The sequence below is a fragment of the Pezoporus occidentalis genome, unplaced genomic scaffold (genome assembly GCF_034315485.1).
Source record: "Pezoporus occidentalis ecotype Australia unplaced genomic scaffold, CSIRO_AGI_Poc_V1 ctg72, whole genome shotgun sequence".
NCBI lineage: Eukaryota > Metazoa > Chordata > Aves > Psittaciformes > Psittacidae > Pezoporus > Pezoporus occidentalis.
The window spans coordinates 2,457,508-2,481,027 of record NW_026916072.1 but is presented as its reverse complement, the minus strand read 5'-3'; the positions used below and the strand labels follow the sequence as shown (position 1 = coordinate 2,481,027).

The window sequence follows — 23,520 nt, the reverse complement described above, 5'->3', positions numbered from 1 at the left end:
TCCCCGTAAACAGCAATCCCTCCACCCCATTCCCAGCAAACTCAGCTACACCAGTGGATCTGGCTTGTTTTGCTTCCTTTTGGCTCCCAGTCACTGTCACAAAACCCACCACCAGATGGGAGGGGAGTGGAGAACTCCCTAGGGAGCCAGCAGTTATGGTAGTGGTGAGCTCAGACTGCAGGAGGTGCTGCATGTGCCATGTGTTTGGCACCCCCTCCCCCAAAATCCATGACCAAGCACATTATTTCTATGCCATCACCAACCCCCAACAAAGCAAGGCCCCCTGATCCATGTCTGTTAGGAATTCTTATCTCCCAGATGGTAGGTCAATGGCTCATTTGTCTTCTGGGCACAGTAAGAGTCTCCTGGCTCAGCGAGGATCCAGAGTAAGGGTACCAGAGATAAAACCTGGATGCTTCTGTGCGATGCAAAAGAAAACTAAGGAAGGTCAAAGACACGTGCTGCAGGAAGAACATAAATACCTGTCTCCTGAGGAAAAAAGCACACTTAAACCAGAACATTTTCACAGGCTGTTGGTATAAAACCTCTTAATTTCTAGGCAGCGCTTGGATTTAACGGAAGCCATACACATGCAGATGGAATCAGTGTTAACAAGTGGATGCCTCCTTTCCCATTTTTGGCATTGAACCTCCTGGATCAGCTCTGCCATGCTGGCCAAGCTGTGTCAGAACTGACAAAAGAAAAGGTCATAAAAGAAGGGATGCACCCCAACTTGTGAAAAACTGTGTTTCCCAACACCGTTACTGTTTTGATTCCTGCCTGTCGGCAGCCAAAGACACACTGCCTTCACTGCTTTTACAAGCATACAAAACACTGCTATCTGTTCATGCTAAAATATGCACCTAAAGCAGGAGCTGAGGAATCGTAAACAAAGCTGCAAGCCCTCCAGGAACATGCTGGATTTGGAATTTTTGTTCACTTCAATATCTGATCCGGCTGCAGAGCCTGTGGAGTTATTTATTTTCCTTTCAAAGGAAAACAAGACCATGAATTCAAGTGCCTTCCTGACACAGAGCCCCAGCCCTGCCCATTTGCTGCTGTATCTCGGATGGATGCAGGCAGCAGTTATGGACAGCTTTTTCAAACGTGCTCCACGGGCTGGGAGGGAGAGGAGGCCTCTGTGCTAAAAAAAGCTCAGCAGCAAAACAAAACACATTCGGAGGAAGCTGCCTCACTCTGCGCTTTGCTTTGAGGGCAAAAGAAAGGTTCTAAAGTCTAAACCTCCCGTGCCCAGGTAGGTAATTCCACTGAGTTTATTGACGTGTACACACAAGAGACTGGCCCCCCTGACAAAGGAGATGGGAGAACAGCACCTCCAATTAACAGAGATGAAGATGCACCGTTCTGTCATTTTTGGTTGTGCTGCTGGAGACCAAATCAGTGTTTTCAATGTGTACTTTCAAAGCATACGCTGTGCATTCAAGCATTAGAAAGGAAGCACAAAATATTGACCAAAAAATTCTCCCTGAGCCAAATGCTTACAAATGAGCAAGTAAAAACATGGGAGCTATAACAGAATTACATTCAGACCCGAGGACAGTCTGAATCATCCTAATAATGTTTCTATTCATAGGCCAGGTTGAAAGGTACAGTCTCTGACCCAACGAGCTCTTGCAATGATGGATTATTCCAAGAGCTACAGGGAAATAAGACAGCACTGAGTGAGGAACATGCTGGAAAAAATGTCAAGTGTGTAGGTTTTGTAGAGAACGGAGATAAATACACTCAAAGTAATCTGCTACAGACTTGGGTTTGTACGTCTATCAAGGTAGTAGTGAATTTCAAAGAGGAAATACTGACAGAGGTAGGACTTCTGAAGAGCTACATCCTAACCTCTGATTCCTGTTCTGGTTTTACCCCTGGCAGGACTCCGAGAAAGCAAAGTTGAATTTGACATCTTTAGGTATAAGCAAACTTGGAGTTTTTACAAGCACTGTTGTAGAGGATATTCCTGCTCTAACACTAACTCATCCGCATCACAGCCAGCAAGGAAATAAAAACGCATGTAACAGCACTGCAGAAGAACTTTTACCAGTAACAGAGGCAACTGAGACAAACAGAGATGTGTCAGAACATTCCCATGGAATCATCTATAAAGGAAAATAGGTGCCTCAAGTGGCAGCTCTGACAAATCAGGTACAACTGAAGTAAAAATCTGTAGCTCCAGAAGACACATGAAGGTTAATTTAAGATAATGAATTAATACACAGGCACTTCCAACAGACATTTAATTCTTACTAACAGATTACTATTTTTGCCTGTATTGGAAACTCATTTTAAATGGTAAAAACACTGTGCCTAAAGAGTGACAAGGAACCCAGCAGGACTCTCATCGTGCCTTCTAGAACAAAGTCCTAACAGCACAACAAGAATTCAGCTATGACAACTCAGCAAAACCAGCTGCCAGGTGTGGACCTGAAACACTCCAGTGCTCTGCATCTGCAGCAGTTTCGACGTGGCATGTTTCATGGGTTTGCAATATTACAGGTTCTGAGGTTCTAAGTTTACAGATCAAGATATTATTTGTAAATGCAATCAATCCCCTTCTCTTTCTTACATGAATTTTATCTTCCTTATAAATGTCTTATTATTTAGTTAGCATCAGTGCTGATATGGAGAAAGTCTTAAGAGTGAAGATCTTGAAAATACCACATTTAAGGATTTACAATAACCTAATGCATATACAAAAAGCAACCACAATGTCACGTCAAATATGCTTCTTCTGAAGCAAAGCTTATCTATCTAAAAGGTTTACCTCTTCACACCGGGAGAGTTTAAAAACATATTAAATTACTTGAGAAATAAGCTTCAATTCTGCAAGAATAAAGTCAGTTTTCTTCCTAGATTTCAAAACTGAAAATTTCATGTCAAGCTTGAGCAGACTGAACCAAACCAGGAAACAGATGTATCCTTCAAAAGAGGTTAAAAAGCTATACTGCAGTAAAGATACTGTGCCAATCACTACAGAGAGCGAGTATTCTGAAGGTGCATGGGACTTGAAACAAGATCAAAAAAGCACACATAGTATTAATGTTGTGCAGTTTACCAGTGATAACATAAACCCAGGTATAAACTGCCACTTACCTCTGCAGCTACTTGGTTAAAAAACAATTACAGATCAAGATCAAGTACATCTCTGCCTCTTCCACGTTCAGAGAATCCCAGGTTGGAAGGCACTTCAAGGATCACCTGATCCAACCCTTAAGGTCCAACCTTCCATTCAGTGGAACTGTATTCTCCCACTTCAAATTTGGAATAGGGTTTGTCTGACCAACCTCTAGGAGACTGCTTCAGTTTTAATCTAACATTATTAAATGCTCAAAGTGTACATCACATAATCAACTTCACTTAAAAGATGCTCAATTCTTTGACTGCAGACACTGGCTGAAGAGTGATTTTCTATCGGCAGATTCACCTACCTCTGATTCCACCGAAAGTGGTTTTATCATTACCAAGGACACAAACTGCACACTCTGATGATCTAGTGACAGATTTAAATGTATGCTTGCATACACTTTTGAACAGCATTTTCAAGTTAATGGAATACTCATTTTCTCAGGGGGTATCACATGCTTAAGCACAGTGGCAGGTAACTTCCACACCGGGTCCCTCTCCCCACAAAGTTAATACACAGGCAAACACAAGGTAACCTCTGTTGGATAAATGTCCCAGAACAGCCACATTTTGATCAGAATCAGTTTTGAGGGAACAAAAAACAGAAAACTTACTGGACAAAGGAGAGAAACTCTTAAGCTTGTTGTTGCAATTTCACTGTCTGGATCGGCAGTCAGTTTCTCTTTAACTGTTATTGGAAAGAAGAAAAGGTTTATTTTGCAGATGATCTCAAACACGAATTGGATGATAGAGAAATAAACCCAGTCTGAAGCAAGCAGTGGTGACCGTTGTTTCAGGCTCACACAATAAATACGTATCCTAAGCAGTCTCTACTCTTTAGAAAGACCATAAATGACAAGATTTAAGAAAGTGAAAAGCAGAAAAGCTCATCTTAAACCAAGATCCCTAGAAAATGCATTTATACAGAGATGTCTCTTCTCATATACATGCAACTTTGTGCTTGACAGTTATTTAAAATCTACCAACAAGACGAGCCACATTGACTTGACTGTTAACTCCAGGCACATTAAAAATGTGTTAGTAACTCCCACGTGGACAAGCACCACTGGAAACCTCTGAAATACTCATCAAGCAACCCTGTGATTTAAAATTGAAGAGGAAACTGAGAAATAGGCTATCAGAAGTACCCTGACAAAATCTGAGTTTTAAATAACTGCAGTGAAATATTAGCACTGCAGAAGTCTTCCATCTCAACCCATCCTCTGCTTAAGGACTGGTTTACGTGCAGTCATTTGCTACATGAACAAGTCAGCTCCATGTTCCTCCTGCTCTGTGAACTGCTCCTACACCCTCATTCTCACCCTGTATACACAGGAAACTCTACATTTTTGTGCATACAAATCACCATTCTGCATTAGCACAAGCTAATGCCATCGCTGTGTACCACTGGCTTTACAGCATTTACTGGTGGGCTAATTCCTTCCCTTTTGGAGCAGGTCCTGTGCTGTGTACAATGCACATTATCTGAGTATTAAAGAGTATGACCCACAGCTGTCAGGTGCTGGCATTTTCACCCTCTTCCCAAAAAAGCAGGTTTTGCTTGCGTTTTTCTTACACAAACTTATACCAACATGTACTAGTCAGAGACAACAATAAAGCAGGAAACCTCACACTCAAATTTGGAAGGGGGATGGGAGGAGCATTGTGCTGGACATTCTCTAGCAGCCCCCTCCACAACATCGTGCCAAAGGAACAAAAACTGTGGATGGTGACTTTCCTCCAGCATGCTGGCATCAAGGTTCGTATCAGGCATTTAGTTCAGCTTTGCTTGAGGTACTGAATTACCAGTTAACTATATAAATACAGTTGTTCTATTCTGAGGAAACAAAGCCAGTATGGCTGAACTGAAAGAGATTCTCTTGCATTTTTTCCCTTCACAGTGTCAACAGGGTTCCTGGCCTGGCTCCTAGTACAAACAAAAGCCTCTGAGTCTTTGAATTTGAACTGAATACAAAGAACACCACTATCAGATTCTCAAAACCCAGAGAACTGTAGGAAGTCCAAACCTCAGTTAGCACAGTCCTATTTCAAACCTCCTGTTACAAAAGCTATTTTTCTTTTTGAAACAAGTACTACATCAGACATACTTAGTGCTCTAGAATGATCAGGGTTCCGTATGCCTTTTGCTCGCAACCTCTGCAGTAACACCGTCGAGGACAGCTGCTTTACCAGATAGACTGCCATGGAATAGTTCTAGAAAACAGAACAAAAGATCAAAGTAAGAACTGTTTTAAGCAAAAGACAGCTTGTAGTTTGTACAATGCTTATGCAATTTGTTATGTGATTACAGGGCACTGTGTTTTTCAAGCAGTTACAAGACTTTAAATGGCAAAGTTTTCAGACTAGAGAAAAGCCATTTTGCTTCAGAAAGTTCACAGGGCTGGAGCCTGAGAGATGCAACAATAGTGACTTCACAGTTCACTGGGATTAGATGGAGCTGCAAACCAAGCTATTAGAACAGCATTTAGGGCACTTCTGGAAGTTTTACATTTAACGTGGGACATACAGTTAACAGCCCGTTTAAGGGTATTTTTAAACCAGTAACACTGGGTACTGCAGTTTTGGCAATACAATTAAGGGAGGCTGTCAAGCCAAATACGATCAAAACTTCTTTTTTTTTTATTTTAATAAAAGCTTAGCTTGTTTTCAAACAGGGAAATCAGCAGTGATGCCTCTTCAAAAGCAAAACATAAAAAGAGTTATCATCTGCAGTACTCCCTGCTCAGTCCAGAAGCACTCTTCAACCTTCTTTTTCTCATCTTCCTGCACTTACTGCCTATGAAACGCTAACCCTGCTGCCAAAGCTGAACAGAAGTAAGGCAGGTAAAGAGATTGAGAGCTCAGTGGGGCCAAGATGCACTCTAGTGAATACAGCCTGAGCAGGCAAGAAGTCACTGCTCCCAGCTGCCTGCCCTTTCCCTCTGGAAAAGGTTTGGTCACTTCCCCCATCACTCTCAACACAGCCCATGAAATCATTCCCTATCAGTGTCAGTAAAAAGCTGTGGATGTTCACTTCTGCCACTACAGAAGATAATCTGGCACACAAGCAGGTCACATGCAGCCTTAACACGGACTCTGCCAGCTCCTCTGTACGTGGGTAAGGCTTCCTCCAAGGGATGAGCAGGAGGGCAGAGTCCTCCTCCTGGCATCGCCGATGGATCTCAAAACCACAGCCTGAGATTCGGGAAGCTCTCATTTTTCTTGTAAGCTCCCAACAACAGCAGGTAATAACTGTCTGCCTGAAAATGTGATCTTGCACTAAGCATTCATCACCCCTCTCTGCCCCCACCCCCGAACCGGAAAGGACAAGATTTGTGTTCTCACATTAGGGTACATCAATTACTTTTTGATATAAGCAGTACTCACTAAACCCGTAGCTGCACGGATACTCTTTAAATTGACAAATGAAAGGCTTCCCCCAGCTACTGTCATGCATGTTCCCACTAACAAAACAAACAAATCCATACAACTGTGACAACCACCATCCTTTATTCAGGATGCCACCCGAATCCAAAGCTGGGATTTCAGTAATCTATCTTACCATAAAACTGCACAAATTGAAGTAGCATCAGAAACACCCCATTTTAAATATTTTATTGTGACAATGACTGCTTCTCCCATCGTTAAAAACCACTACTGCTTTAACTTGCTTGCTTAATGCCTCAATTAGTATAGAAGTTAGAAAAATGCTAATTAACATTGTGAAATTATTTACCGACAGCTTGAATCTACAAAGCTAGGAACTCGCCCAAGGCAACTTGTACAGAAGGCTCTTGAAACAGATTGTGTAGAAATCACAATTATGACTTCAGGAAAGGTAGAGTACACCAGTTGAGACATGCAACTGGCTCTTAAGGGAAGGGGAGGAGGGGAATTCAAGTGCCGTGCTACACAGGCACATCCAAATAGAAGGCAATTCCTCACATTCAACTGCCAAGGTCTTGGACAATCACTTTAGGAAGAGCTGCATCTCCCAAGTGCGGATGTTCTGAATGGCACCTAATTCTCATCTAATACATCAAGAATTAGCCGCTCTCCCCGTTTTGTTTTGCAAGCTAGAGATTAGCCAATATGGGTTTTATAACTGGAATACCCATGAAGCCTGAGAAACTACCTAGATCACAAGAGACTGGCCTAAAGTCCACACAGGCTTGTGACATATCTTTGCCCTCAACCCTCACTGGTATTCTTAAGCAAGAGTGCAGCCCTGTATTCAGAGCAATAGCCAGGATTCATCAACTTCCATGCAGGCACTTCTGCAGTGTAAACCAGAGCAGGTTCATTTTTAAAGGCTTATTTCCGATACCTGCAGTTCTCATTAGGTAAGAGAAGGCTTTTAAAGGACTCATTCATCCACCATTTATACTGAATCTGAATGGAGACTGTTTTACGCTCCACAAGAAATCCGTCATGAAATACCACCGTGATGTTTTATAACTGGCTATTGTGCATGAATGGGCTGTAAGCATTTTTCCACACTGGTTCAGGAATCCTGGGCTTTGCACACTGACAAATTCTTGGACAAGGTTTCATCTCAGGACAATTCTCGGGCCTTCTGAAAACAGGATGGTTGCAACGGCAAAGCTGCTTTTTCAAGTACATGTTGGCCCTATGCTGCACAACCAGCAAATTTTTTGCCATCAGTGAAAGCAGTGCACTAATTCATGGACTAATTTATTGAAGTAACTTTTGCAGCATGTTCCAGATTTAATTAGTCCAGTGGAACATCAGCAATTTTGTAATACCACTCCCAACATCCTCCCCACAGACACAATAAAGTTATAAAACCACGACTTTTTAAATATTAAGTATAGGGGTAGCAGTTGTGAGAAGAGAAACGTAAAAAGGGCAAATTAAATCTCCTGGGCCCTGCTGAGATGCTGGGCTTTACGTCCACATTTACAGTTAGAAAAGACCACCCTGTACTGAATGTCATGTGCTAGATACAAGTTGAAGATAAGGTTTGTCAAGACCCTAAAATCAGGCAAACCTTGTAGTGGGAAGTTAAACAAATATGCAAAGAAAAGGTTTATGGGATGCCTTGATCTTATTATCTTCTGGGTGCTCAGAGATGTGGGTAGGGGGTAAAGAGGGAGAGATCACACCAAAATATTTGAGGGCTACTGATCGAAGGGAGCACGTCCTATCTGCCTAGCATAAAGTAATACAATCAAAAGGAAGAGTCTAGTGCAAAACCATCAAGTACTTTCTGCACAATTAAATTGGCTTATCTTTCAAATCTTTCCAACAGATGCCAAGACAGAAACTAATAAGCTTTAGGCAGCATGATGCACCGAGTTACTTACTCTTCCAATTTCTGCAGTCCATGAAACAACGATTGTGTTTGGTACCGTCGTAGACAACCTGACGAGTGAGGTAATGTTGATTGGTCGGCTGGGTCGCTTTGGTTCAACACCATTTTTGGTTGGTGGAAGATAGCCCTAGAAATCAAAGTATTTAATCCCTCAGCAAGAAACAGATTCAATATTGCCTTTGCCACCTCCCCCTCGCACCACAACCCTGCCCCGATAAAAGCTGGGTCTCACCTGAACTGTGCTCCCTCTTCAATTTAAGGAGAGAGATATCAGACAATAAAAGCTGATTGCTGACAGACCCTAATAATGCTATCCAAATGTATATATCAAATAACACTTTACTTACTGGAAGGCTGCACGGTTTCCCATTTACTTTCACACACAAATTGGGTGGGAAGTGATCTTCTTGTGGACAACTGGTTTCTGATAAGCAAAACCTAAAAGCAAAGAAATGCCATCATCCTTCACTTCTGAAGTGATTTAAAGATCATCTCTTTCTTGAAGGAATGTCTTTTCCTCTGAGTTATGAAAGCGTGACAGATCTTGCTAAACACAGCCCCCAGATTAGCTGTAGAGATCATTAAGCAGGAAAGCCCCCCAACATTACAGGTTTGCATTAAGATGGTTGTAGGTTCCTCCTCAGATTTCTTGAATTCCTCAGACTGACTCATTCAGATCTGCAGGTTCCTGTTACATGAGACAGATCATCCCAATTTCTTCCCTACCAGCTCTCCAGCCTGACCTGTTGATAAAAGCCCAGTCTCTTCAACTCCCCCTCCTCCAGCTTTAGTAAAGCAGGCAGCTGTTCAGCCACAGCATCAAATGTTATCCTTGTGCCTATGTCAAGCCTCCTACAAAAGTTCAGGCAGTTTTATTTATTTACTTAAGTTCAGGCTTATTTGCTGCTGGAACTAAACTAAGACACACCCTTCCCTGTCCTACCAAATGGGTGTAGGCCAAGCTTGTGGACAACAGGCATTCAAAGGACCAAAAAGAGCCTCTCAGCTCCACTGGATTTCTTCCAGAGGACCTGTCCCATCCATGCAAACGTACCATCACGTCAGGGTGCGGCTACTGAACAAGCTAACAGGCTGCTGCTCTCAAAGAGGGGGAGCTACCTTCTGTCCCTCTCTTCCCTCATGTCCTCCTCAGTGCTTTGTCCATCTCACCCCACACCAAGCCAACCCAACTTGCTGATCAGCAGAAGGTATCCCAACAAGCAAGACTCAAAGCAGTTGCTTGCTGACTGGCAAGTTACAGCTCATCACACAGGCATGACAGCGGGATGAAAGGCAAGACATATGTTTTTGACAGGAGCAAAATCCAAGTCAGCTGTGCTCACAGCCCTCCATGGAATTACAGGGATACATAGGATTTCATCAACTTACATTTGTCAAAATCTCTAAAATAACCTACAGGTTAAGCCCCAATAATCTACCATGTATGTCATCTATAGGCTCCATGCAGCGTTCTGACACACCGGGTATCAGGCCACCAGCAACTTTTGGAAAGCTGCATGTAACAGGGACGAGTAGCTAAGTCTGTCCTTTTCAAAGCAGCCGACAGGAAGCTTTCCTCAGGAAAACAACAGGATGAGACTCTCCTCCATAAAGGAAAGGCTGACCTGCTGGGTAGCAGAGATCTCATGTATTTTGGAAAACAGCAGCATCAAGGACAGGCGATGCAAACACATACCTTAGCTGGACCTGTACTGTGAAGTCACATTTGGTCCCAGAAATATCCCTAGAAATAGCAGAACACAGGTTAAAACATCCTGTTTACACACAGATTCATCAATACTTTCTCCGAATTTGCTCTAAGTTCAATGAATTTAAACCACACTTTCTGGTATATGCAGTGCATACCACTCTTCCCTTCTTGTCAGTCAAATCACCACTCTCAATACACACTAAAAGGTCTACTTTCTATTACTCAAAGTAAATCAATCAATTGCATTCTCCCCTGAGCTCTGTAATTTCTTTTTGCTTTGTATAGCATAAGAAAATTCTGATGGGTCATCATGAAGTACCATCTTTATAGTGAATAAACACAGAACTTGATAAAGGATCTGACAAAGGGCTGCACGAAGGAGAGCTATGTATTTCTACAGCACTTAGTGCAAGAGAAACCTGCCCAATAGTCACTGGACAGTGGTGGTATTTCATTCTCTCTTCCTCATCCTTTTGCTCTCCATCAGCTTATGTATAAAGGAGAAAAGAATTCCTCAGAAGAGGGGATCTACACACACACCTGTGTTCTTTAAGATCCTGTTTCAAAATGAAAGACAGGATAACCTAGTTCCTTGGCTTATCTCTTTCTATTTAAATGCCATACTACTGATCAGACTCACATTGAACTGCTGATTTGCTGCACTTGCTGTGGCGTCAGTGCAAACGCAAAGCAGGTTTCTCGAAAGCGCTGGCTGTTATCTGAGGCTGGAAGGAAACAAGAGATCATCACTTTAAAAACACCAAATGGAGAATAATTAACAGAACATCTCCTTGCATTCAAGTGTCTACGTATACACACACAGGGTTTAGAGCAAGCCCAACGGTACAACACGCATCTGTTTCTGTAAAGGATTTTAGAGCCAACACGAAAGTTGCCATTTCAACCCTCCTGTAAATAAAAATACAATAAGCAAACTCTATATGCATATAAAGCAGGCATTAAAAGAAGTGATACAGATAACAGCAAAGCTGAGACAAATCGGCTCAAGACTTTCTATCAGTCATGGTAACTTAACGCTAAATGTTCTTTGATATCAGATTAAAATAGCCTTAGGAATTGTCATCAATCACTTTATTTCCTTGAACATAAGAGATCATGGATTAGCCTCTGAAAGCAGAGAGTGACGGAGGAGTGCAATGCACGGAGTTAAATGCACCAAATACTGAACATGCAAACAACTCATGAGCTACACAAGCATGAAATCTGGTTTTAGTATCCTTCAGCTCTGTGCCACAGTGCTCCATAGCACATCAAGCACCTGCTGAAAACCAAAGTGATGTTAGATACCTCCCAGATAGTGCTTGTATCTAAATCACATCCCCTCCCCAGGGCTGTGGGCACCACTGCAGTACACAACCACACACAGTGGCAATGAAAATGGCTTTTCTGACAAACAGAATTACATTTAAAGGAAGAAGCATCTCCCCAGACAACAGTCCAACACGCTCATCAACACACGCAGTAAAGCTGCGAGAAGCTTGCCATTCCATTTCATTATTCCCAATAATGTCATAAGGTTATGAATAACTAGATTGTGTTTTAAACACTGGGTAAATTCATCATTTTTTGTTTTACTATAATCCACTTCCTGACTCATCCCTGAGTGACAGATGAGTGACTACTTCGGGGTGATACTTCAGAGACTTTGTTAAAAACAGCATGTGGTAGGTTGGAACCAACAATAGAAAAGACATTGACTTTATATAAATATTAACAGCAGCAATCTCACCAGATTACATTTATTTCTTTCTCGTATGACAATGCTGAGAGATCTGTACATTTTATTACATTCTATGCAACAACCACATGCAGTTATCAGTTGCTCAAAAGCCAGATTAATAGATAACACAGACCAAACGGCAACCTCTGTGAAAAACCTATCAAAGGTAGATCTTCTTAAAAGCATTAAGTTCTATAAATGTTTGTATTTTATATGCATATATTTCTTCTTTTCCCCAATAGTAAGTTGTACTGTAATGTCCAAAGCAGCATCCGGGCTGAGGTGCAGCCTCGTGTTACTGTTCAGATGCTCATGCTTACAGTACCCTGCTTCTATTTTTACTTTAATACATTTTCGACTAGACTTCTTCAAGTGAGAACCACGCTGAGCCTCAGACAACTGCCACTTGTGGTATCACAGTGCAGGGATCTGCAGGAAACATAAGCACAATGTATACAATTAACAATGAAAATCCGTAACAACATTTGGTCTTCAATACCATTTTGTACCTATTTTTAGTTATAAATGGAAGGCTCAGAACTGTGTACTGTACTCAACAAAAGAATTAGCAAAGTCAATGCACTGCAGACCAGAGAACCACACGAATTCCAGTTATTCTTTCAGATTTTTACAGGGTTAAATGTGGCCTTATTCTGTTGGGTTTATGCTCCTCCCATGTATTGTTTCTTTACCCTGGAAATTGTCAGCTCTGGCTTTATTAGAAACTTTCTGGAAGGTCTTTGTGACCTTTCGTTGTGCACTCCAACACCTTTAATTAAAGGACAAAGCTGCTGAATGTTTAACTTTCATTTAAAACAATTATCCAAAGATGCTAAACAACAGTTACCAAAAAAGGCCTAGGCCCACATTTCCCAAGTAATCTTTTCCCTGCTTTTCCCAAGCAATCTTTCAACTGCTCATCTTTTTGCTTGCTTTGCTTTCGCAGCATCCTCAAGCGGAAGAATCAAGCATGTGATGCAGGCAACAAACAGGAGGAACTGAAAGTCACTGCACAGCAGGAAAACTATGGCATAGGGAATCACAGTGGGACGACTGCCACAACTGGAGTTTTCCTCTATTTGTTACTGGCTGGTATTAATGCGAGATGTATTTTTGTCACACAGTGATGTGTGACCTTGAAAAGTGGGGGTCTAACTTCTATGTTCAGTTTCATCATGCTCTTGCATGATTTACACATTACAACAGCAGAAAATTCGGAAGTACATTCTTCAGGGCTGACATTGGAGCTTTGTAATTCCTGTTTTCTTCAGGAGCTGTGGCTGTAGCACATCTATAAGGCAGTAAATAGCCTCTGCTTGAATCAAAATCTTTACAAAAGAAACAGCCACTTCAAACTCATAGCCATTAATATACCAGAGAAACACTGGTAAGCATTACCAGTATCTGCATTGTGCACATGGCAGTTCATGAAGTTACTCTTAACTAGAATCCACCTAAAATGAAGAAGGTGAGGAGGGAGGTGCTGGAGCTGGGGGAGGCTGGTTGGCTTTAACACTACAGTTTAGACTAAGAACAAAAAGGCTCCCAACATTTCCTCTTCTGCTGGCTACTAACTTCATAGAATCCCAGACTGGTTTGTGTTGGAAGGGACCTTAAAGCTCATCCAGTTCCAACCCCTGCCACGGACAGGGACCCCTTCCACTAGAGCAGCTTGCTCCAAGCCCCTGCGTCGAACTTGGCCTTGAACACTGCCAGGGATGGGGCAGCCACAGCTTCTCTGGGCACCCTGCGCCAGCGCCTCAGCACCCTCACAGCAAAGAGCTTCTGCCTAATGTCTGATCCAAATCTACCCTCTTCCAGTTTAAAGCCACTCCCCCTTGTACAATCACTACATGGCCTTATAAAGAGCCACTCTCCAATACCCCTTCTTTTCATATGCACTCATCTTAATAACTGTAAGCCAAAGTCTGTGAGCTGATAGATCAGTGGTCTTCAGTGATTGGAGATGTACTCCATCACATGCTGCTTGATGTTTTCTTTGCTGTAAACCAGCATTAATATACACATGCCATGTTGCCAATACATTGCTTTTGTGTACAAGCAATCATTGTGATTACCACGGGAGCATGGCCAAATTGCAAAGAAGGAAGAAACAACTTGTTAATTAAGAAAAGATGATCCAAAAGCCAATCAAAATATTTCAAAACTCTTGACAGATCGAGAAGTAGAGACAGAGAAAGGCAGACAAGAAGCTACCTTACTCTAAACTATGGTCAGGCTCTTCGACTAGCTTTAGGATACAGCTCTAACACCTTGGAAGTGTAACTACCAACTGGACAAAGCAAGTTTAACCACCAATTGCCCAGTTCAGTGTGTGCTGCCACATGTAAGTCTAGCCTTTAGGAACAGGCACATTTCAGACCATTATAAAGATATAATTTTAATCTTTACACTCGGCATGATATTAAGAACTGGCAAGAACAAACTATGCAAGCAACAAACAGAATCAGTTTAACACACGCACAAAAGGACTTGTAAAAGAGGCCATGAACAACAGTGAAAACACTAGGCTATCACATTGGAAAGCACAGCTAAGTTTTACAAGGCCTGTGGTGGTTAAAGCATTACTTCCATTTTCCAGCTCTCAGCTGAACCCCACCATTGCCACTCTACCACCAACACACCAGGATAACTTCCCACCACCCGTGGCAGGGAACCCACTCCGCAGCAGTACTGGCAACCAGGTGGCCAAAGGAAGGGAGGGCAAAATACACCTCCCATTACAAAGGCATGGGAAGTTAATTCAGTTAAATATGGCAAGGAAAAGTCAACAGCATCGTAAAGACTCTTGCCACACTTGAAAACCAACTGCCTGCTGACTTTGCTGCCTCACCTGCTAAAACTAAGGCTGTGAAGGCGTTTGTTATGGGGAGTATGAGGGACACGAAAGGGGCAGGTTAGGGAGGAAGACCTTGTTTGTGCCTCTGAGGCTTGCCTAAGAGGAAGGAGAAATGCAGCAAACCAAGCCAAAAGCATCCTCTAGAAGGGAGATGAAATATGTTTTCTCTCTGTGGTTTTCTCTAATCTACTCCCACATGGTTTTGCTCAATCTTTTCATACCCGTATCTATTCTTCTTAGATCTATTTATCCTACAAACAATGCACAAGAATTTCAACAAAACACATGAAACAGAGCTAACGTAGCAGCTTCACTATTAAATGCTAAGCTTATCTAGGACTATGTAAACTCCTCTACTTCCAAGGACTTCAGACTTCTTAAGGAAGAGACACTGGAAATCTGGAATTTGAGAGTGTAGAAAAGCTAACAGATTTCTATTAGTTCATCTGCTGTATCTGCTGTGTTTAACACCACCAAACAGATCCTGGCAAGTCAAACACATCATCTCCTTTCAAAGTTCTGGAGGATGATTAAAACCAGAAACACACAAATATAGAGTTTTCTACAAGAAAACCGTTTTGATGGCAACCAACGCCCTGCAAACAACTATTATTATTTAACAAAAGGAAGGCAAAAACAGATCTGCAGTTGAAAACTGAGTGGATTAAAATAGACTTTCTAATCTAATAAAGCTGGAATCTAGCCAGGAGAACAGAGTTAATATGAATATTCGTAAAGTTGCCAGGAATGGGTTTGGGGGGTTGGGTTTGGGGCTTTTTTTGTAACTATGAATTATAAAGTTTTATAACCTGTTCTTCAGCACTCTGCAAATGGTACTGAGGGTTAGTCAGGAGTGGTTCACAGGCCACGTCCCCTTTGCAACCTCAACAAGGAGGTACAGTGCACTAATGCCTAATGGACTTTTTTTATTTACATATAAAGAACCCAGAGAGAGTCACTGAAGAATAAATGCCACGAATCACAAGCATCACTTTACCTGGCTGCTAAAAACCTGCCTGCATAATTCAGAAATCTGAAAGGGCAGGTTTTGAAAGTATAATAAAAAGGTTTTCAAGCAGACCTGGGTAATTAAATGTGTGTCAACAAGGAGAGTTTCAGACAAGACACATAAAATCCACTTCTCATCTTACCAGAATCACACTGGTTTTGAGGGGGTGCTGGAAGGGGGTGGGCAGAGGGGAGTATCTGCTACTTCTTCATTCATCCATCCTAAATCCAGGAAAGGTAATGAACAAAATCCGCATTTCCTTGTAAACACTTACATACACTCAGTAAGGACCAGCACAAGCTCAGGTCTGTTGTCTCTGCAGGTCCCCAGCGTTAATACAACACAGCCTGAAAAGCCTAAAATGCTGCAGAAACATTACAGAGCAGTTTCTTCCTCACAGCGACTTTTTCTTACCAATTCACTAGCACCACGCTTTCCTGCATTATTCCATGCTTACCTCACTCAAGCAACGATCCAAACAGCATATGGGATTGGTATACATTAAGTGAGAGTGACCCAATTATGCAGTGCTGGTTGTATATTTTGTTAAGACATTGCACATGAGTAACGAGTTATCCAAATTTCAGCAAAACCTATTTTAATACATGACAGTAGCACTCACAGGACTAAACCACTTAAAATTCTATATGAATGTGCATAGGAATTCTATACATGAGTGTGGATATAGACGATGAATATATTGCTTATATAAGTAATAATGATGCATAAAAAACCCCACCATTTCCTCCCAGTTTTCTTCTTTATTTTGGAAAAACCTTACAGAGCTGGAGTGAAAAAAGAGCCCAGCTTGAGTGGCTGCATTTTCTACAGCTCTAAAAATATTCTGTTCCACCTCACCAGTACCCAGGCCTAAAAATAGCCACACAATCTTTCTGCGGTAAAATACCTCTTGCTGCCTTGAGAAAAAGCCACTCTCTAAAGTTTCCATTCAACAACAGATACCTTCAAATCTTTAATGAAGTTGATGTTATCGCATTGTTAAGGTGGTGATGCTTCCAAATGCAATTGCAGCTGACCACCATCCTGCCAATATACAATATAATCTTTTCCATCTATCATCACCAAGCACAGCTTATTAAAGAATGAAGGGAATGAATTACCTTCTAATACAGAAAGATACTTGGACTAAAATTAAACTTGCACTTTACATGGCAGTAATTACCTAAGTTCAGGCCCTGAGAAAAGCTATCATTGAACTGGCCTCTTACCAGTGATTTCCAATAATAGTGTGTTTATTTCCAAAGGCAAAAATAGTTATGTTAAGTAAGAGTATCAGGGCTATAGCAGATTTTTGCTCCGTGCTGTAAAATAAACAGGAGATGTCAAACTGGTTCTTCACTAATGTAATACAGAACATAATTTGATAAGTCAAATTGGTCAAAAATCAGCCAGGAAAACCTAAGCACTGCAGAAGTTGTCAGCCCAACACAACAATAACCCTGCTTATCTTCCCCAGATAGGTAAGATACCTCATGTTGCTGCAGCACAGACATTCTGCTTTTTCTGTTAACAGAAGGCATTGTATCAATTTATGCTCAGTCCTCTTTCAAATAGCACTGCTGAAAATTTCACACATTGCCTCCAAGCTAGACCAAAATCACTGCATGTAGATTAAGGCACAGAAAACATTTACCTTTTTGAAAAGGTAAAATTCAGACAGGCTTTGAATTATGTTCAAATGCAGCAGAAGCCAGGAAATCCATAACACAATAATACACACATACAGCTCCTCATAATATAGTTCGTTCAAAACCTCTTGCATCAATCCTGAACAAGGTTCATTTATACAACTGCTTCTGGAGGTGAGATCAACTGTTGTTGATCCAGTATGTTGTAACAACTCTGCAGAAGCAGACACCAAGCAGCGAGATGGGGGGGAAATGAGACGATACACCATAATGGGGGATCTAAACATCTCAGGATGCATCATCAGCCCTTTTGAAGCCACCACAACTTATGAAGTTCCTGGGTAACGCAGGTGTTTATACATAAACACTTCCTTTCCATTAACCACAACCTCTGAGCACCAAGCTCCTGCCATCTTCTGGAATCAAGCAGCGGTACCTTTGAAATGACTACCCACCATACCCCAAATGGCCTGCTACCCGTTAAATACACTCGTAGTGTGCAGTACCAGGCTCCTGGAAGACAGGAAAAGCCTCTTGCTAAAGGCCAGAGCAACATCAGAACAGGAGGAAGCTGGACTCTGCACTCTGACCACCTTCATGCCCAACGTCTAAGAGCAGGGCCTGCAGAAGCGGTGGGCTTTGGGAGCTCAGTGGCACCGAGCTCATGTCCAGCACTACGAGAGATCCCAAACTCCCATTTCTGCTTTGTCACCTGCTCACTGCGACACCTCGGCCATTTCACTTCATTTCAACCATTGACCACAATGGATATTGCATGACTTTCAACATGTCAAAACACTTCAAAAGTACTTGAAAGGAAGCTCTGCAGTAAACACACACATCATTCTTTTCCTTGACAGCAGTGCTTAGCTCTTAACCCACTTCCATGGGTTACAACTTCACTACGCACACACTGAATGACTGTGGAGTGGCAGTGCCACATTCTTCACCTTAAAAGAGATGAAAAACGGACCTCAGGTTCTGGTCAGTCTGCTGCACTTATCACTTGAGATCTTTTCTAGGTTCTGCTCAACTTCAGCGTTACAGTTAACACTCAGAAGGAACAAGCAGAGCTAAACTGGGGGTGGGAAAGGCTGGAAGAAAAGAGACGTGAAGGAGCTTATTTGAAATAGTGCCTAAATATATATGTGAAAATAGCCTGGAAATACTCCAAGGGCTACAATTAATGCATAAATATTACATATTTTATAACTGTCGATAATCTGCTGTATAAACAGAAGAGATCCGCTGGAAACTGTGCAACTGGACAGAAATTTAGGTTTGGATTATTGTTTTTGATCAGTCATGTATAAGAGCATCCCTGAAGACCTTCGGTAAGCATTATGGGACAATTTCATGCTGACCTTCCACGCAAGAACACTCCGTGCTCCCAACCCACCTCTGAGAATACATCTACCTACTCCAGCACATCTGTTCCACCATTTTGCCAGAGGGAAGGAACACCACTGGATTCTCTGTACTCAAGTTCACTTCATCTCTTTAGGCACCTAAATATATGTCTCAGAACGTAACTGCTGCCATTCAGGCTTGAAAATTTTAGCTTCTCTTCCTAAGAGCACTGGCAGCAGTTAAACACTTCACATGAGTGGCACTAAAAGCTGGCACTGCCACGGCCCTACACAGGGTCTCTGCTTCTAGCATGTTTTTGTTCTCAACAAGAAAGTATCAACTTTCACAATGCTAACAGGAAGGGTAAAATATAAGTTTAAGGTTCATGGCTAGATAAGAGAGTCCCAGGATTAGCACACCCCATATCATCTTTATCTAAAAGCCATCATAAAGGGAGATAAAAGTATCTCTAAAAGACTGAGCTACTGAAGACTTCCAAGTTCCAGCAGCATTTCCAACAATTACTAAATGATTTCAACATCTTGGTTGTAAAAATACATATTGCCACAGCAGAGCTTCCTCTCTCACACTATGTGGCCACCACTGCTAGGCCTCAAGCTCTCCAAGCACTCCACAGGGGACACCACGCCAAGCTTAGGTTGGTTCACTGATTATTACAGATTACTCACATGCTTTTGAGTCAACCACGTGGTTTGCTGTAATTCCTTCTACTAAAAGCTTTAATTGGAATCATAGAATACCCTGGGTTGGAAGGGACCCACTGAGCCCAACTGCTTATGAAATTATCAGTTATCAAAAAGACACCCTAATTTGATCATGTAAAGCAAAGTGGCTTCCTGGATCCATTCACATTAGAGCAGCGGTGTCTGAAAACATCCATATCCTGCAAGGTCCTGGAATTTGGGTGATCTCAGTTCTACGCATGAGGAGATTGAGCAATCTGCTAAAGAAAGCAATAATAAATTATACTCCTCTCCTTGCAGCACAAGAGCTACCCAGTTGGTTCAAGCTCTCTCAAAAGAAAAAGACTCTAGACTATGGAAAGATTCCCGATATATGAACTTGAGGCATACCACATGCAAATACAAGTTGAAGCCAAAACAAAGAAACTTAAGTGCACTGTAATTCTAGTTGAGCTGCAGCACATGAACAGGACAGAGCTAATATTTCAGCTGCTTCTTGCACAATTAGAAGCTGTAGAGCCGGAAGTCAGAAAGCTCAAGCCCACATTGAGAATATAGTGTTTTGTTGAACTTCCTCCCCCAAAGTACATTTAGAAAAATAATAAACACAGAAGACAGTAAAAGCGTGACTTTCATCTAAACCGTGGTACACAGCAACAGATCAGCTTGCTGATACAAGGGAGGGAGAAACACTTGCCAAACTAAACCTTTCTAGATTCCACCCCAGATTTCAAAGTGAATTGTTTAATTGTTCAACAGCTGCACCTTGAACTACAGGCACCCTCAAGATTTTAGGCAGATCAGGCGCAAGAGCTGTCTTCAAGAAGGCAGCATGTCCAAGTAGCCACGATGGATCACAGTCAAAAAGAGACTCTCAAGGTAAATGCAAGTCAGAAGCACAAACACTGGTTGTAAGCACTTCATTCTTGAGGGCGGGCACCAGGGTTGAAATTCTGCTTCCTGAAATCCTGTTAAGATTAAGAAATTAAACTAAAACCTAACCAGATCAATACAAGCCTCAGAAGAGCCATCAGAAGCTCCTTTCACCCAATGGAGCCAGTCTGGCAGCATGCTACATGTAAAAGTAATTCTCTGCCTCCCCAAAACACTTGATGTTTGCCTCCTCCTTACCAGAAGCCTGAGACTTTGTCCTGGTTTTGGCTGGGATAGAGTTAAAAATCCCAATTTCCGTGGCTCAGATGCAAGTTTCAATGTTGTTTTCCATATCATTTAAGCCTGAAGCACAGCAAATAAATTCTATGATCACCTGTACGCCGTTCAGACAGCTTTTAGAAGAGCAGCGTAGCCCACAGCCTCTTTAATAATCCTTTAAACTGAAAAGGTTAATTTCCCCTTACAGGTAAGTAAAGGTCCATAATCTAGTTAAAATGGTTTCTGGAACAACTACACAGCTGAAGCAATTAGGAATGCCATGTGCTGTAACAAGAAGTATTTTTAACGTGTTGTTTAACTAATGTCCCTTCCATCCTCATTTGGCAAAATTCTGGTACTCGTTACTCATCTCCTAGCAAGCACATTTCACCACACAAAAGATCTTATCTGTGTGGTAGAAGTTACTCTGAGAAAACCAGCCCTAAGCTTAAAAAGCAACCAAATAGCAGCATCTGTACACAGAGGGCTGAAAATGGGGGAAAATTAGGTGAAACCACAGCTTTGCTTGAGAAACTAACAACCAAAATTCTCCTGTTTAAAGGAGGTCTCAGTTAAAATCAAAAGAGGAGTCACAATAATAAGGCAACTTTCATATATTCCATCAAGGCCAATTGGACAGCTTTTCCTCCAAAACAAAGAGAGCCATCACAGAACCCTCCAATGGTTTCTGTTGGAACACCTTAAAGCTCATTTAGTTCCAACCCCTGCCACGGGCAGGGACCCCTTCCACTGGAGCACCTTGTTCCAAGCCCCTGTGTCCAACCTGGCCTTGAGCACTGCCAGGGATGGGGCAGCCACAGCTTCTCTGGGCACCCTGTGCCAGCGCCTCAGCACCCTCACAGGGAAGAGCTTCTGCCTAAGAGCTCATCTCAGTCTCCCCTCTGGCAGGTTAAAGCCATTCCCCTTGGCCTGTCGCATCAAATTGTGGTTAACCATGGGGCAGAGAGCTCAGATTTCTCAGTAGCACTGCAAGAGCTCAGTGCAGACTCATCCACCAACATGGATTTTCAGGATACAGAGCTTTCCCAGCTGGCTTCTACACAAAAGCATCCAATGGAGCTGTTTTCTCAATTTTGCAATGAGGATGACTAATAAAATATGGATCAAATTCACTGCTCTACTGAACACGGACGGAATATCTCCCGCCTCAGATAAACAAACCCACTGACAGAGTCCTTGGGAGTAACGAAATCTCTTGTCACTCCCCAACAGCACAGCCAGCAGAACCACAATTGTCAGTATTAGCCACACAACTCTGCAAGAGCTATGCAGGAGTCCTGCACTTGAAAAACACTCAGAAGGAAGCAAGAGACTCTGCAATGTGAGCAGAGTAACAGCAGGAGAAGAGTCCCACCGCCAGCAGGACCCAGCTGCTATTTTCAGTTCTTCAAACAAGAGCAGGTTGAGGTAGCACAGGCTGCGTTTACGAGTTCAACTAGCTGGGCAAGTCTGCTCTTCTGCAAGCTTCCTACTCCCCACTGCAAGTTGCACGGGCTGCTGTAAGACATAGAAAGTTGTACAAGTTAGCCAAGAGCCTTCTAACATTCGCTTGTCACTCATGCTTCAGCCAGCCACGCTCAAGTAAAGCTCCTCAGAGGGTGGTGGCGAGGCGGGCACAGATGGATGCAGCGCTGCACTTCCCCCTTGCCACGAATCCAGTGTGTCGGTTTTAAGCACAGTTCAGAGCTACATTCTGAGGAAGCAAGTGTAAGAAGGTAACATCCATTTCCTCCTTTTGTTCTTGACATTAAAAATAATAGTTAGCTGGTTTAATTTCCTTATCTGTTATTCACATTAGCTTGTGTACTACCCACCTACATGAACTATCTGGGTACAGAACACATGTTCAAGTGCCTTGCTGTGCAACTCCCTTCCCAAGGCTTTGTCAAATCATTGCTTTTCAAATTAATAACCTCTTCTCAAACTGGATAGAAGACTACTGCAGCAAACCTTCCAAGCAATTCCACCTTGACTTGGCAAAGACCAGGGAGAATCACATCCAAAGATGTGCCACGCAATGTCTATCAGGTCATCAGTCTGGCCCTGTGGTGGAGGGAAACAGTAAATTCAGACATTTCTTATCCCTACTGCCTGAGGAATTTGATGGGAAAATGCAGCAGGAGATGCTGAAATGCTGGCCAAGGAGAAGCTGCCAGAGTTTGTAATATGTATCTGCCATTTGAAAACAAAGCCAGGGTGCACAGAAATTTGACATCTGAGGAAACAAACCCATAATGTTTGCAGCAGTGACAAGGATGCCCAAACCATTTGGGGCACTTATTCAACAAATCATTTAAAGCCTTGTTACTTAGAGTAACTGTTTAAATGGAGAAAATTAACACAAGTCTGCTCCACACTTGCATTTGAATGGTATGCACCATTGCTCCCAGTTGTTTTCAATGTATACAAAGCTGCATATCACTGGTTATGAATCCAATAGGTTTTTTCATTACCATGTATGTATTTATTACTCTAAAATACCTTTGTGACATTTACAGTTAGCAATTTTACAATCTGTAGCAACATTACTTTCCAAAACAAAAGGAAAACCAATCATTCCACAAGGCCAAGTACAAGGTCCTGCACCTGGGTCAGGACAACTCCCAGCACAAACACAGATGAGCAGACAATGGACTAGGAGCAGCCCTGAGGAGGAGGACTTGGGGGTGTTGCTAGATGAGAAGTTCACTGTGACCCAGCTTCAGTGCACAACTGAGCCCAGAACCAACCCCCGTGTGCTGGGCTGCACCCCCAGAGCATGAGCAGCAGCTGAAGGGGGGGATCCTGCCCCTCTGCTGTGCTCTGGGGAGACCCTCCCTGCAGTCCTGATCCAGCTCTGGGGCAGCAGCCCAA

The 23,520-nt window shown here is 42.4% G+C and overlaps 1 protein-coding gene across 4 annotated transcripts in view; it reads right to left on the bottom strand.

Moving 5' to 3' along the window:
* PIAS1 (protein inhibitor of activated STAT 1) overlaps positions 1-23,520 on the bottom strand; it is a 61,821-nt gene that overhangs the window by 11,305 nt on the left and 26,996 nt on the right. For all 4 annotated transcript variants that reach the window (XM_062642574.1, XM_062642576.1, XM_062642575.1 and 1 more), the window contains 6 exons: positions 10,822-10,906; positions 10,167-10,214; positions 8,818-8,908; positions 8,463-8,597; positions 5,244-5,349; positions 3,750-3,823 (listed from right to left, as the gene is read on the bottom strand). In XM_062642574.1, the coding sequence (XP_062498558.1) occupies positions 3,750-3,823; positions 5,244-5,349; positions 8,463-8,597; positions 8,818-8,908; positions 10,167-10,214; positions 10,822-10,906 (539 nt within the window). The remainder of the gene's footprint in view (positions 1-3,749; positions 3,824-5,243; positions 5,350-8,462; positions 8,598-8,817; positions 8,909-10,166; positions 10,215-10,821; positions 10,907-23,520) is intronic.